Source organism: Apostichopus japonicus, chromosome 8, assembly GCF_037975245.1.
Source record: "Apostichopus japonicus isolate 1M-3 chromosome 8, ASM3797524v1, whole genome shotgun sequence".
In the NCBI taxonomy this organism is placed as follows: Eukaryota; Metazoa; Echinodermata; class Holothuroidea; order Aspidochirotida; family Stichopodidae; genus Apostichopus; species Apostichopus japonicus.
The window spans coordinates 25,823,829-25,840,206 of NC_092568.1; the positions used below are offsets into that span (position 1 = coordinate 25,823,829).

A 16,378-nucleotide genomic window follows, 5' to 3' on the forward strand; every position below is an offset into this window, starting at 1 on the left:
AATAGATAATGAGGGGAGTATCCAGTGGTGGTATGTGGTGTTATATTATATGCATACACCAATTCAGGAAGATACTTATGCCATTTTCTCTTCTTATCCATAGACAATGTCCTCAAGCGGTCATGCATTGTCCTGTTAAAACGTTCGCATTGTGCATTGCCCTCCGGGTGGTAGGGGGTGGTGTGTGTTTTCTTGATGTTGTACAAATTACACAACTCCTGGACTAATCGGCTCTCGAAGTTCCGACCTTGGTCGCTGTGGATTCTCTCTGGGATACCAAACTTGATGAACCACTCTCTGAATAGAACCTGAGCTACTGTTGATGCTTTCTGATCTCTTGTAGGAACAGCCTGCGTAAATTTTGTAAACACGTCTGTAAGGACTAGCACATTTTCTACACCTCCACAACTGGGCTCTAGCATTGTAAAGTCAATTGCTACAATTTCCAGTGGCCTTTTGGCAACCACTGAACCCATGGATGTCTTGATCTTTGGTCCACTTTTGGCAAGTGTACACCTCGGACATCTCCTGCAGTACTCCACGATGTCATTAGCCATGCCAATCCAATGACATCTTAACCTTGCCAATTTAAACGTTTTCTCTGATCCCTGGTGACCAGTCTGGTCGTGAACACAGTTGAGGACGGTATCTTTTAGTTGCAATGGTAGGCAAATCTGCTGTACCCTCTGTCCCTTTAAAGTGATTGTACGGTACAGTATACCATCTTTCTCTGATATACGCTCCCATTCTCGAAGCAATTTTCGTGCTTCTCTGGATTCCTTCATTAGTTTACAGATAGTTGGTTTCTGTTTCAGATCCCAGTAATGTCGTAATCTACTTACAACTGGATCAGTAGACTGCAGTCGAGCTATCCCTTCAGTGGACATGGAGGGTAGAGGAAAGGTGGACGATGGTTGAACTCTCTCTGGCAGACTATGTAATTCTTGCTGCCACACCTCCTGGGTACGTTCCTGTATCCTTTCTTTCACCTCATTTGGAAGAGTTATGCCCGAAGTGGACATTGTGTGAAGGTCACCAGCAACAGCAACAATTTCCCCAAATCGAGCAGAGACGGGTTCTTCGCCATGGAATTCCTTTCTGCTCAATGAGTCAGCATTCACATTGGACTTCCCTGATCGGTATGCAATGTCAAAATGGAACTGGGACAACTCAGCTGCCCAACGTGTTTCCACTGCCCCCAACTTGGCAGATGTCTTTAAATAGCTCAATGGGTTATTGTCAGTGTATACGACAAATTCTGCCCCCAGCAGTAAATCTCTGAACTTCACTGTGATGGCCCAGTGAAGCGCCATCAGTTCAAGCTTCATACTACTGTAGTTACTCATCTGCTTCTCATCGAGCTTCAGTCCTCGGCTTGCATAAGCTATAACAACTCGTCCAGTCTCCTGTTGTTGGGAGAGTACTGCTCCGAAACCAAGTAAGCTTGCGTCTACTTCAAGAATGTATGGGCGCTGAAAGTCAGGGTAGCCCAATACCGGTGCGGTGGTAAGCTTTGATTTCAGCTCAAGGAAAGCTTCCTCATGTTTTGCCTCCCATCTGTCTGCAACTGATCTGGTTGGGTTGTGAGGACGTTTTGCTTTACATCTCTGGCCACCTGTCAGAGCATGGAGGGGTGCTGCTATCTTGGAAAAGTTTGCAACAAAACGTCGGTAATAACTTGCGAGCCCCATAAAGCTCCGCAACTCTCTTTCAGTTTCAGGTCTTTTCCAATTCTGAATGGCTCTCGTTTTCTCAGGATCAGGGAGAATACCATCCTTGCTAACAATATGGCCAAGGTATCTCAATCGTTCCTCATACAAGTAACACTTCTCTGGCTTGACTTTCAAATTGTATGATCGCAGCCTACTCAGAACCATCTCTAAACGTTGTTGTGTTTCCTGGAAAGTTCGCCCAAATACTAAAATATCGTCCAAATAGATAAGGACTGTTTGGAAGTTCTCATCACCAAAAACTTTATCCATCAATCGCATGAATGTCGCTGGGGCGTTTGTTAGTCCAAACGGCATTCGTGTGAACTCGTAGAGACCTCCTGTACCAACTCGGAAAGCGGTCTTTTCTATATCACTCTCAGAAACCGGGACCTGGTGGTAACCGTGAGCTAAATCAAGACTGCAGAAGTAGTTAGCTCCTTTAAGTGCATCTAAGGCTTCTTCAATTCTGGGAATGGGGTAAGCATCACGGTGTGTCTTTGCGTTGAGAGCTCTGTAGTCTACGCACATTCTCAGGCTGTTATCCTTCTTTCGAACTAGCACCACTGGTGATGCATATGGGCTAGACGATTCTCTGATAATCTGTCGAGACAAAAGTTGTTGCAGGTGGTCACGAACTTCCTTCCATCTGTGAGGTGGAATTCTCCTATGTGGTACCTTAACTGGTTTATCGTCCAGTAGGATAATGCGGTGTTCCACCTTATCGCAGAAGCCAAGGTCGTCCTCGTGCTGGCTGAAAACATCATCATACCTATGGAGCAGAGCTCTTAGCTCCTCCCTTTGAGATACATTTAACTTGTCACCAATAGTCATCTTGGATTCCAGTGGAATAGCCCTTGTTGATACTTGTTCAGGTGGTTCTGATACAGTCTGGAGTTCATTCGCATCAACTGTCTGCACTTGTATTTCATTGACATCAACTTGTTTCACCTGGACCATCGACCCTAATGATGCACCTTCAGCAATCCCAACAGGAGCCCTTGGTTGGAGATAAATGTCATGATTCGAAAAATTAGCTACCTGCAACGGAGCAACACCACTTCGATCAACGGAAACAAGTGTTGGTGCAACCTGCAAGCCAGTGGGTAGGTGTGTCCTGTCCTCAGCATTCAACTGTGCAATCATGGCAACATATGGTTTTGAACCAGTCGAGGGTTGGACTGATACCTGTATGGACGTAATGGTGTTTGCAGCCACCAGTACCAATTTTTCAGCACATACACGAGCAATACTATGATCCACACCTCGGTTATTCAAATCTTCCTCCTTATCCTGAAAGGCAGCAATAACATGAGCCAACCTCTGGTCTTCTATGGTGCCAGATTCCAGAACAAGTTTATCTTGAAAATCACTTCCCCATTTGTTCTCCAGCAACCTCTGCATTGCTCTGAAAATATTACATCCAAGAACACCAGGCACCATCCTCTTCTTTTCTACAAACTGGGGGTCACAAGAGTCTTTGACTACCAAGAAACCCATGCCTGGAAACACATAACCCAACACAGTAATGGGTAACTCCACATATCCAATGTATGGGACATTTACACCAGTAGCACCAGATATCTTCAGAAAAGCACTTACATCTACCAGCTCGCCACTCTGGGTAATGTGCTCTAGGAAAAACGACTCAGTGATCGTAGAAACCTCGGCACCTGTATCAAGAAGGCACCTGATACTCAGTGATCCAGACTGAACTGTAATCTTCGGGCATTCTCCTACTGCTTTGGTTACAAGAGTGTCATGACCAGGGTTATTCAAAACTAAACCTGTCGATTCCTGGTTGCCAACGACAGGCTTCCCTAGTTTAAAGGCTCCTTGGTGGTTGTGGAGACTGTTTCTGTGCTTGCCCCACTCTGTGGTTGCCTATTCATAAGATTGTCAGGACAATCTCGCTTAAAATGAAACTTAGAGTCACACTGGTAGCATCGTCTAGTACCAGATGGCTTTCCTCCATGAGTGTAATTGGGTCTTGAGGACTTCTCAGCATTAGTCTTCAGAGCTTGAATTAGGTCATCAATCTGTTGTTGTTGTGCCTTTATCTGTTTGCCCTGTTGTTTAATTAGGTGATGGTACTCACTGTCTGCCTCAAGTTTATGAACAGTGAATTTTCCTTGTGTCAGGCTCTTTGGTACCCCAATCCACTCCATCACTTGGTCTCGTGCATCGAAGAACGTCATGTTTGGATTCTCCAAGTTCAGCCTTCGTAACTCTCTCCGTACCCCCTCATCTTTCGCCGCCTCTGCCAGTCTTCCCCTTAAACTTTTCTCCCTGCATGATTGAAACGATGAGTCTAATTGACAAATACGGTCAAAGAGATCAACCAGTTCTAAGGAGCAAGCTACAAGATCTTCACCATCCCTCTGTCTATAAGAGAAGAAACGTTGTTGTAGTTGTGAGAGAGTGTCACCGTCACCAAAGACTTTACTCAAAATAGCAAAAATCTTACTGGGGTCCCTCTGAACTTCATCCCCTCTTCCTGCTATCTCCTTCCTTGCCTTCCCACCTAGATGGTTGAGAATAAGACTGGCTTGGTCCTTAGGTCCTAGTCGTCGGACCTCCAGTTGACTCCTTATGTCTCTGATCCATTCCTGTACAGACGGATCTCCTAGTTTTGTAGGTCGGTCACAAAATCGATCAATTCGTTGACCCTGTGAGAGGTATACCACAGATGGCTGCTTTTCACCCTCCTCACTGGTACTATGGACATCTTCATCACCTTCCTTATCTGAGTCAGCTTCAGACCCAACAGATAACTTCTGGAGTGCCTCGATGTCAGCTTTAGCCTTCATCGAAACCAGCTTCTCCCTTTCCAGTGCATCCCGCAAGGACTTCAGCTCAAGCCGCATCTCTTCCACTTCAGACATTGTATTATATTCAGGGGTTTTGGTCTCTAATATTCTGGGGTTTCCATTACCCTGCCGACTACGCCAATTTGTAATGACCGAAACACAGGTTCATGTTGCTACTGTATGGTATTTATTCAACAACAATAAGCAATGAAAAACCCTGCAAAGACAAAACAAAAGGATCATAAATACAAGATTAAGGTAATTACTTATCATGGATAATTAATGTAAATTAATTGTGCACTGAGAACCAATACATGAGTGACGAGGAGTCATAAACATTGAGTATTGTTCTTACTTAATTGAATATTGTTTCATTATTTTCTCAGATGTTGGTCATAGCAAAGCACTAAATGAATCCAACAATCTCAATTACTTCAACAAAAAGAATTAAAACAAATCACTTTAGAAATAAAAAGAATAATATATCAGGTGACATGTCATGTGACCAACTTCATTTAAACAATTGGGTTGCTAAGGAGATTATGGAACTCTCTGATGATGATGTGAGGTCTGATGTTACATTTTAATACTAATTTACAGCTTCACCAATCTCCAGGAAACATGGTTACTAATTATAAGTTTGATCATCCATCACTGATTATGATAATGACGAATGGGATAAGTATAAGCTTAATAGTATACAACTTAGCAATAACATGAGGTAGCGCACATTGTGACAAAGATCTTATAATGTCAAGGCCAAGGCCCCACAACACACGTGCGTTAGGATAGCACGGTGGTGTACAGCGATCTACCATGACAGCTAAGTTACTTAAGTTACTTTAATTGACAGCAATTTCGAAATCAAATACACTCTTCATCACTCTGCAATTAAATCCTATCAAACAATCATGAATTAAAGCTTACCCTGAATATAATATAATCTTGTCATGTAAAAGAATGGCTCCGCAAAATGGAAAGAAGACCATTCACAAAAAGTTGTAATAGTAGTAGTAGTCGTAACAAATGATTCTCAAAAAGTAGTAACGTAAAATAGGTGGCGCTCGTCGCCTTTTACCAAGTCCATCGGTAAGGGTTACCACTGTTACATATATATATAATATTTGTTCATCTTTGTACTTTATGTTCTTACATTGTTGTACTCAGTCTAACAGTGTACTCTAATAAACCAACGTTGGTTATATGATTGACAGATTTGTTAGCTAAGTGCATTCCATCAACTTTTTCATTGTTATCAGCGATGATGCCATTTTGGGGATTTAATGGGGAGATTGGTAACCACTTTCTATTGGCATACCACATTTATCATTCATCCTATTTTTTAAGGTGTGTAGAGCTTTGGAGGGGGAGAGGGGGGGGGGTTGATAACTTATGGTATTGAATGTAACATGATTCATATGTATTAGTGCTACATCCGACTAAAAGCTTCGTCTTAGCTAAGACCTAGATGAACGGTGACTTGAGGCAAGACCAATGGCTGCAGGGTCTGGTGTCACCTTCAAGCCCTGTTTGTATGCCGCTTGCTAATAATGTTTCATAGTTTGTGGACTGTGGTAACTTGAGGGAGGGTGATAATCCCTTTGTTTGTATGCTACTGCCTAGTCTTGTTGTCTTTCAGGTCCGCTTGATCGATTTGATACAGATTGAATTTAACCTTGAACTTCATATGGAAAAGTTGTTATGTTGGTGATAGGTACTCTCATATTTGTTCTATCGAGTGAGTTAGCCTACTGTGATTGGCGTTTGCTAAAATTAAATGGCTTTCAGTCTAACCGACCAACACCTATCAGCAATTGATACTTTCCCAAGCAGTATTCAATTGACATATTCAGTACTTAAGGTCAATTAGCTGAAGGTAAGAATTATAGCCATTAAGCTAATTTAATGAACCAAATTAGCAGGATATTAAAGTAAAACAAAAGGTGACGACCAGGACTGAACTTATCATGGCTACATTCCTGGTCCTATTACTGTCTTCACTTTATATGATATACCAATAATTCAGTTATTTCCTTTGTTTCGTTTGTTAGTGTAAAGATTTTATGGGTACCTATATATATAAATTGCTCACATAAACTGTTTCTGTCTTCAAGTTATTATGTGTAATAAATTCGACAAAATCAGCGGCGTCGCCAAGGGAGGGGGCACAGGGCACATGCTTCCCCATTTAGGTTGGTCCCCGGATCGTGTCCAGTGGTGTTGAAAATAATAGCCTATACATGGTATGTCATACCACTGCGAAAATCAATTGTTATATGATAATCGGGAAGGTGGGGGGGGGTAGGAGGTGGTCCTGTTCCACGTAACCCCCCAGTGTCAGGTACACTTAAAACTGAGTTGACAGATACCTTGTTCAACATAAGTTTCTATACCGGCTAGTTATTAAGTGCATGCCAGGCCTGTATACATTTTATATGTCGATATCCAAAGTGAAAGGAAATCGCCAACATCAATTAACATAGCCTATAGCAATTGTTGATAAATTCCACTTTGGTATAAGTTTATGTGTTTTTATATTGGTGACATATCTATGTTAATTTCGACGTCTCTATGTTCCGAAGTCTCTTTGTTCCGACAAACAGAAAAAAATTCGGAGCATTTTTTTTTATACAAAAATTTGTTTGTACCAAGAAAACTAGTTTTGTGACCAACTTTTTTTCGGACCAATTTTTTTGGGACCAACCTTTTTTTTCTTGAAAAAAAAGTGTTACCCAAAGTTTGTTATGACCCAAACAGTGCTTGTGACCGAAAATTGCTTGTGACCACTGACCTCTAACAGGTCAGTGCTTGTGACCCGAAATTTGTTTGTACTCAAATTTTTTGGGACCAAAATCGTTTTGGGTCAAATCAATTTTCGAATGAAATGTGTTTAGATTTAGACCAAAATATGATGTAGGCCTAGTTGGGGTGGGGGGCAGTGGCCTCCGCAAATGGGGGGCAAATGGGGGGGCAAAAGCCATGCCCCGTTCGCGAATTTTTTTCCCAAACTGAACTGACACTGAAATTATTTCCTCGATTCTGATTGGCTCTCAGCGAGCACGTGATATACGATCAACACGAACAAAATTTAAGATATTCACATTAGCATTATGTAATGTAGCAGAACACAGAAAGGAAGAACCCTATTCAATCAGGCAGCAAGATAATGGGTACAGCTAATGGCAACTCAAACGAGATCTATGGTATCTCTGCGATTAATAATTAGGGCCTACATATAAAATATTCATGAAAGTTAAGTTTGAAAAATGATGATTTTAAATAATATAAAATTGAAAAATGATCATATAAAATAAAAATGGTGAAAAAAAGAAAAAGAATTGGGCAAAAAAGAAATAGAAAATACATAATTTTTAAAAATAGGCTTACCACCTTAAGAGGACTCAAACCCATGTCCTGAGGATCACTTCGGATTCATTGATAAACGCAGACTACCATTCCGGTTTTGATCAGCCAATCAGAATCGAGGAAATAATTTCAGTGTCAGTTCAGGTAAGGAAAAAAATTCGCGCCCCTCTCAACCTCGGGGCTCAGTCGGGGGATTATTGAAAACGTCCATACTGCACGCCAGTGGCGGAGCGTCCATACAGTCAGGGGCGGATCCCCCCCCCCCTCTGACGGTATCAAATGGACTGCTGGCGCCCTTTTCAGCTAATTTACCACTTTTTACTTATTCGCGATTATTGACTTTTTTATTGCGCTCTCACCTACCTATTGACATTTGTCACATTTTGTTGGTGTAATTTTGTGACAAAATGCTCTAACGGCTATTTATTCTTCGTTTATCTGCAAATTAGCAAGGCCCCAAAAGGGTCATATTCGGCGATCTATAGGAAGTATCTTTACTCAAAAAAATTCTGTACGCTCCGCGCCAACCTGTGGTGGACCGTGGCGCTCCGCTTAGATAGTGTCTGAAGCGCCCCTACAGACCATTCTCGCCCCCTCTGACCAATACCCCTAGCTCCGCCAATGCTGCACGCGACGCGTTCTGTGTGACCAATCATTGCCCCTTGTTAAATTACATAACTATCGGGAGGGTAAAACGTGAAAACTATCGATATCGCTTGAGCAATAAAAAAAAAAAATCGCCTGCAGCGTGGACACAAAACATCGCGGGGTACCAAAGAAAAATCTATCGCGCCGCACCAAATAAAATCTATCGCGCTGCGCCGCTTGCAGTATTCTTTTTTGGTCCCAAAGTTTGGTCCAAAGAATTTTTTTGTACAAACAAACAAATTTCGGGTCACAGGCAGTTTATAGTCACAAGCACTGATTTGGTCACAACAAATGTTGGGTCGTATATATTTTTTTTGGGGGGGGGGGGGTTGGTCCCCACAAATTTGGTCCGAAAAAATGTTGGTAAACAAAAATTTTGAGTCCAATTTTGTTTTTAAATATTGGGGTCTGAAAACTTGTTTTCTTGGTACAGACGATTTTTTGGATATAAGAAAATTGTCCCGAAGTATTTGTTTTGTCGGAACAGAAACGTCGGAACATAGAGATGTAACCTTTATATTAATGGTAATAAAGGAAGACGGAAGAGAAATCACGTTAGGCCTAATATAGCTGCACGTAAGTTGAATGAAATGACAAAATGATTCTTTCGGCGCCACCTTCGTCACAGAATCCCACGTAACCGCCCTAATCAGGGCCACGATTTGTTTCAAATATTGGGGGGCGGGGATATTTGATTGGGTGCAGGCGAATCACTATCAAAGCGGAGCACCACCATTGGCTGGCGCGCAGCGTACAAGAAAATTTCTGGTTTTGATAGCCCTCCAGATCACCGGAAATGGCACTTCTCAGGCTTGAAAATGACCAACCAGATGTACACTGTTGCCTGAGAACCAAGTTTTTCCCAATAGTTTTTTTTCCATTCATAACCTTTTTCAAGATTGTGCACCAATCACACATCATGTTCGACCTCATCGCATCTCCTGTGGATCATTGCTTTGTAGGCAATTCTACGTAACGCCCCACGATACCCGTCAGCCCAACTTTTCAAGGTTTGAAGCCCATTTATTTGTTCGGAATTTGAATAGTAAATTCACTTGAAAACATACCCATAATGTTGCACAAAATTTCATCTATGGACAACCAATATACAAAAAAAAACCTTCAACCCCCAACAGACCGGTCAAAATTGCACGAGTAGAGGGAAGTATGATGAAGAATGTTGGTCAGGGAATTTTCGAAAATTCAGACACAGTTAATTTATTGGTGTACAAATATTCAAACGGCTACTATAAAACTTCGATATCATCAAAAATACAAACAAATATGCTCGAGGGGGCGGTCTCCCCCCTTCGCCCCCCCCCCCTTTTGGCTACGCGCCAGCAGTTAGAAATATTGTGGGAAACAGGCCAAAAGGAAAACCCAGTGAACCCATATCGATGTGGAATTGTGGATCATATATATGATTGTACGTACATACACTCATACACAAGAGATGTACAGATATTATGATAATAATCATGAGTGACAACATGCTATACGGTCACAGGTCACAGAAACGACCACGAAGAGTCATTTACCTCATGCAGCATGTGTTGGATGAAGTTTTAGCCACCGCCAAATATGATTTGGATAAATAATCTCACGCATTATTTCCTATTTATAGCCACAAAAAACTATGCCACCAAATATTGGGGGGGGGGGATATTAGATACTATATTCCCCACCTAAAATATTGGGGGACATGCCCCCCGTCCCCCCCCCCCCTGATCGCCGCCCATGGCCGTAATTGCATCGAGCCCTAAAACTTGGTTAAATTTATTCATAGGTATATATGTTCTTCCTTCAGGCGCGTAGCCAGGAATTTGCCAAGGGAGAGGCGAAACTGTAGATTCGGCGATGCAAACTATCTAAGCGTAGCGCCACCATAGTTGGCGCGAAGCGTACAAGAAAATTTTGGCTGAAAATGCCTCCCAGATCGCTGGAAATGGCACTTCCCAGGCCTTGTAAGTTGCATCTTAGCATTTTCTCTTTTGAAAATACTAGCGATATCATAAAAACATTAAAAAATGTTTTAAAAAATATGCTCAAGGGGGGGGGGCGGCTGCCCCCTTCGCCCCCTTGGCTACGCGCCTGTCTTCCTTGATTTTTCTTATAGTGACCGCTAAGTAATGCCCAGAATACTTAGGCGCTTGAAGTACTGGTTATATATTGCTGCGCACACGACCTGTCATTCCTCAGTGAGAGTGGTGCATGGCTGCCATGCCTGTCTGTTGTGGACCAGGAAATCCAGCGGGGCATTGACTGTTGTAAGTTTATAGTAGTAGCTTAATTACTTGAACTTACAGTACATGTAAGCATGCACATGTCCGATCAGATGGCCCTACATCAGTTTTCATTCAGAGCCGTCCCTAGTAATGTAGGGCTAATATCATCTTCTTTCACATATGACAAAGCAACTCAGTTTCGGCGAAACTTTTCGCCTGATATAATAATGTGTTATCCCGTTCATTTTCTTGCAAGATAAAACTAAGACCAATATATTTTCGGAAAGAATGGTTGAAGGGAGAGGGAATGGTTGAGACGACAAAATTCGATTGCACAGAAAATTCTCATCATCGGCAGTCTTCTAATGTTTGTCAATCAGTACCGTGTGTCGTGATAATTCTGGCCGGGAACAGATGACCTCTTAATAAGGCAACATGCTTCCTGCAAACTATTCGAGACCCAAAGTTAGGTTGGTTGCGAGGTTTTTCGGAAACCTTATTAACAGTTTTCAGAGCTTGTCGACGTTCCGGGTAGTCCAATCTAGCTTTCATGTATAAATCTGAGCATCGATTCACAGGAGTGGTCGTCTGTAGCGGGGTCGTGGCTCAGCCCTCATGAAAGCTCCAATAGGTCTTGGGACTAAAAACATGAATTTTAAGACGAAAAATATATTCGGATGAAACAATGTACTACAATTCTGTAATTACAATTTTCGCACCGTTTCTTGTGTTTCATCACAGTTTGAGAACGATATTGTTGTTGAAAATAAATAACAGCGGGCTTCATCGAGGACGTATGCACTCAGCACTAACGAGTAGTGCTGGCATAACATGAATAATTAACAACTCAACCGTATACACCAATAGTAACAACTCTAAACCGTAGTATGTGAATGACGTAGGCATAATATCTGTACGCCCCGCCTACTTGCCTTCTGTGATCTGTGGCCTAAAGAAAGTGTGTGAATTTATCATAATTTCGCGTAGGAAATATAGCTAGATAACACTATCGGTCTCAGAAGTAGCGCGAAAGGCTACATTTGTTACGTTACCATGTTAGTGAATTTAAGGTCTCTCACAATAAGAGTTTTTTCTCGTTTTCTGTTACCCCCTACCTCAAGAGACATTACTTTTGTCTAAACACTTGTCCCAACCTTGCATACGAAATCACTCCGGGAAGATTCGGTTGGGCAGTCGAGAAATGCTTCGGCGCAAATGATATATTTCTTCAATAAATTGATACTGGACTTCTTGATGTTAAGAAAAGTGATGCCGTTTTCATTTCTAGAATCCGTTTTCACAAGTTTCCAATGGTCTTATAGTTCATTTCTTTGATTTTGGCGCGTAATTTAGGCAGCTTTCAACACATTGAAATTTGTGTTAGGCAATATAGTTACTCAGCCTAACTCAAGTTGTAGTTAACGTTAGCTGTAATCGCCATGCCGCTGCTGAAAAGGAGGGAGTTCAAACCCCTGAAACCACCCGATGATCTCGATCCTGACGAGGAAGTGTTCGTTTGTAGACTGACAAATGAAGTGTTTCGAAAATATGAGTACGTTTTATTGATAATTCTGTATTGATTCATGTGGCCCCTTCGTTGTTTTGATTTACGAGTGAACAGGTCTTACTCTCACTATTCCTTAGGATATGGTACTGGGTTACGCTTTCAACAGAGGCCTAGCTGTTACTAGTGTTAGGCTTCGTATTCACCTTGTCGCCTGTAGGCTAGGCGTTTTTAATAGTAAGGCTTCTTAGTATGAACCCATCTTACACGCTACTGCTGGGCCTAATTGACCTAGTATCAGTCTTCGAGTATGCGGAACGTCTTTTAAAGGAAGTGCCATTACTTTGATGTTATCATTGAACAAAACATTCATACTCTGGCCTAGGCTAGGCCTAGGCTATTTATTTGTAAATTGTACCTTGTCAGCCCAGTAGCCATTATGCTTAGACCTAACTTCTAATACTACTTACCAGGCCTACCACCAATTTCAGTTGGGCCCTGTATAGTTTAGTATGATAAAAAAATGCCCCACTTAAGTTTCTGAATGAATTATATTGTGCTAATTGATAATGGTATAGCCTAGGGGCCTAGTACTAGTAGTAGTATAGTCAGTATTGCGAAGTTCGGAACACTGCAAAGTTCGGACACCCCTAAGAAATACACGATTTTACCATGACAACCTATAGCAAAAGCCTTTTTCATGAAAAACTATGAAGCTACAATTATTTTCTCTTTAAAATGACCCGTGTGAAATTAAGTTGTACATATTTGTCGATAAAAGGAAGTTATAGTTTGGGGTGTTTTCAGACTTGGGTGTCCGAACTTCGCAGTGTCCATGAAATGAGATTTACACTCAAAGATTACTTAGCCTAGCAACCATGTAACAGTTACTAGTTAGGCCCAGCCTTTTTGGTATTCATAGGAACAATTCATTATTAGTATGTTTTCATTTGCTTCAACCTATAATGTATAGTTTTGTGTGGAAAAGGATAGCTTACTCAGGATATAGCTTTGTTTAAATATATTTGTCTGAATAACCAAAATTAAAAAATCTTGTTAAATAAGTCTTTCTGTGTTTTTGCTTGATTGCAGTGACTTCTTCAAGAGGACCATTTTATGCAACAGCTTGGTATGGAGCTGCAGTTTAACATCACGCCCTGGTTTAACATATCAAGAGGCCTTGGAGAGTGAAGATCGTGCTCGTAAACTCTTGGCCAGCTTCCCTGTCTACTTAGAAGCCCCAATTTTGTTTCTAGTGACCTTAACTCGTAGAGGACGGCTGGCTGATATATGTGACGATGTGTTTGTGTTTGCTAGAGACCGGTACTTTATTGGTGAAATTGTTGATGTGTCATACAGAGGAAATAGGTAGGTCCTCTCTTGCATGCTATTTTCATTGAAGTGTCTATAAATCTATCAAACTGTTCGAAAAGGAAGTGTGAAACTAACAGGAATTTTGTGAAACAAGCTATAATGATGTAGCAGCTGATTCCAACCTCCAAGATTAAAGGGGACACCAACCCAAACTATCACCTTGAGATAAATATGACAGAGATCTTTTTGATAAACAAACACTAAGGAATAATGCTCTGTTTTGGAAGTATCGTAGATTAAAAGTCATGTCTATAATGATGGTTTGGGTTTTGTCCTTCATTTAAAAAAAAATAAAAATTCTTTGCACTTGGTATCAAGGGAAGTGAATCAATTGAAAATTACTTCCTTTCTTGAGATACAATTTTAGTACAAGTTACTGATCAGCAGCACTTGCCACAGTCACAGCCACAGTCTTGCTTATTAGTTCTAGCCTAAGCTTACAGTATTACACACTCAAAGCAGGGATCTTTTTTTGTTGATTGTCAACTTCTGAAATGTTTTCAAGGAAAATGTGTTTTTATGCAAATTTTGGCTTGCCTTTATTTCTTACAAGTTGATCGTTTTCTTTCCATCTGTAGAGAGACTTGTCGTGTAGAGCGGGTCATTCCACCTGGTGATTATGGGAAACAACTGCTTGCAGAGGAATCCCCGCCGTCGACGACCAAAAGTGAGAGTAATGAGGTGATGATAGTTGGAGAGAATGGTGAAGTGACGGAAGTTGTCATCGTCCAGGAGGAGAAAGCTGTTGCAAAGACGTAAGTGAAACTCTTGAATTATTATAGTACATATAATCTTCATATGGTGTACATTCCATCCTTTCATAGGGCTTGAAGCTGGTTAATTATTGAATGAGCTGCACCATGACATACCAGATTGTTTTCAATGTGACCTTTTACAGATTCCAAATTTGAATATATTCCATGTGCTTTGCAGTGTTTAGTATGTTAAATTTGAATACTAAACGTACAACACAAAATCCTTTTCTGTGCTTTTTGACTGTGCAGACCTAAAATGTGGAAGCCGAAGACGTTACAACCATCTGGATACAAGTATGAGGTTCTGTCACTGCAAGGATCGGGGAGGTACAAAGTCAGCGCTGATAAAGTCAGGTAAGAGCAGTAATTAGGACATCAGTGTTGCCTCCAATTAAGTCCAATTGCAGGTTATTTGGTGTTGGATTGGGCTACTTGTATACTGGTTGGGACCCTATGCGCCAGTAGGTCTGAGGCGTCAAATCATAGTCATGCAGCTGCTAATGAATGTACCACTTGTTTCAAAGTCCACTGTTGGCAGTTGGATTGCTGCACTGGTCTCAATTATGCTCCAGTCCTAACCTGCTCATATTCCAATGTCAGCAATACTGCAACCCTCTAATCAGTTTAACTCTTCATGTCATTGACTCTCATTGATGTGTGGGGAATAATTTCAAACGGATAAGAAACTCCAGGGAAATATGTTTGCAAAGTTTTTAGCAATCTTGTACCAGACTACAGGTTTGAGTCAATATCGATGGTCTTTGAAGCAGGAGTATTGACAGGATTGGCAAAGTTCCAATTCTCTCGCAGTTTCTTTTTCTCTTTTTGGCGACACTGTTGCTAAGGTGTAAATGTAACAAATAAAAATGTGATGTTTTTTTATCATTGAACTATCAACAATGTTATAGCACATTGTCACATTTGATGTGTATTTGCTTCACTTCTTTAAGTTTTACTTAAAGAAAATAACATGTCTCTGGAACCTTCCTTGTTTTATTAAAGAAGAGAAATTTGATGTCATACATTGTTACATTTAAGTTTTAATAATTTGTTCTCAGGCCTAGAATTTAACAAATTTAGCATCCTGTTAAAGAAAAAAGGAAAATGCTTAAAAGAGCTGGCTAAAATCAAGTTTCCAATGGCTTTTTGCCAAATTACAACACACATCAGCTACAAATTAAAATGCAAGTGCCTTTTTGAATCCTTGCCATAGGCAAAAAGGATGTGACACTGTTGTGTTGTTTAGTCAATGCCCCTAGATCTTAAACATAATATACCTAAGTGTAAACACCGTAACTTCATGATAGCAAAGTGTCCATTTGAAACCTATGCAAGTGGTTTTAGTATCCATTTTTGTGTGAATATTAAGTACTAGTGTGGTCAGAATGATACAATGTTACAACCAAACTCAAATTGCAGCTTTAAAAATGCACAAAGAATGGAACCTTGAAGTAAGTTCTCAAGTTTTATAGCTTTTGGAAGGTGTCATTCACATTTCCTCTCTTCTTCTCTTACAGTCGCAAGAAAGGTCTCTACACCCGAGACAAGAATAAACTCTACCTGAAGAAACACTGTCAGATTATTGACATGCAATGGAATGTTAAGGTACGTAAGAACACTGCCGGCCAGAATGATTTCTGTGAAGACCAGACTTGGTAGTATGAGTACAACTGTATGAGTACAAGTATAAATCCCCTAAGTATAAGTATGGGGGTACATAGGCTGTAAGCAAGAGTACCAGTACATAAGTTTACACTGGTATATACCATTAACTACTGCTGAAAGAATTCACAATGATGTTGGCAGTTAGCTAAAATATCTGTTAAGAATAAAAGTGAATAAAAAAATCCATGATCATCAAAAGAAGTTTCAAATATGTGTCATATCACCCATCCCACCCCCCACCCCGCAAAACACATGTTGTATGGTGATCACCATTCATCAATTTGAATGAGTTGTCGTGTGGCTTAAGTGAGTGTTGTACAAT

At 40.9% G+C, this 16,378-nt stretch overlaps 1 protein-coding gene across 2 annotated transcripts in view; it reads left to right on the top strand.

Annotated features, from left to right (window-relative positions):
- The first annotated feature begins 11,673 nt into the window (after positions 1–11,673).
- Positions 11,674–16,378, top strand: part of LOC139971294 (bromodomain adjacent to zinc finger domain protein 1A-like) — a 30,348-nt gene continuing 25,643 nt past the window's right edge. Inside the window, exons 1-5 of one of the 2 annotated variants that reach the window (XM_071977624.1) lie at positions 11,674–12,310; positions 13,355–13,630; positions 14,215–14,391; positions 14,641–14,745; positions 15,909–15,996. In XM_071977624.1, coding sequence (XP_071833725.1) covers positions 12,198–12,310; positions 13,355–13,630; positions 14,215–14,391; positions 14,641–14,745; positions 15,909–15,996 — 759 coding nt within the window. In that variant the 5' untranslated portion in view covers positions 11,674–12,197. The remainder of the gene's footprint in view (positions 12,311–13,354; positions 13,631–14,214; positions 14,392–14,640; positions 14,746–15,908; positions 15,997–16,378) is intronic. The other variant, XM_071977626.1, reaches the window with a different exon arrangement.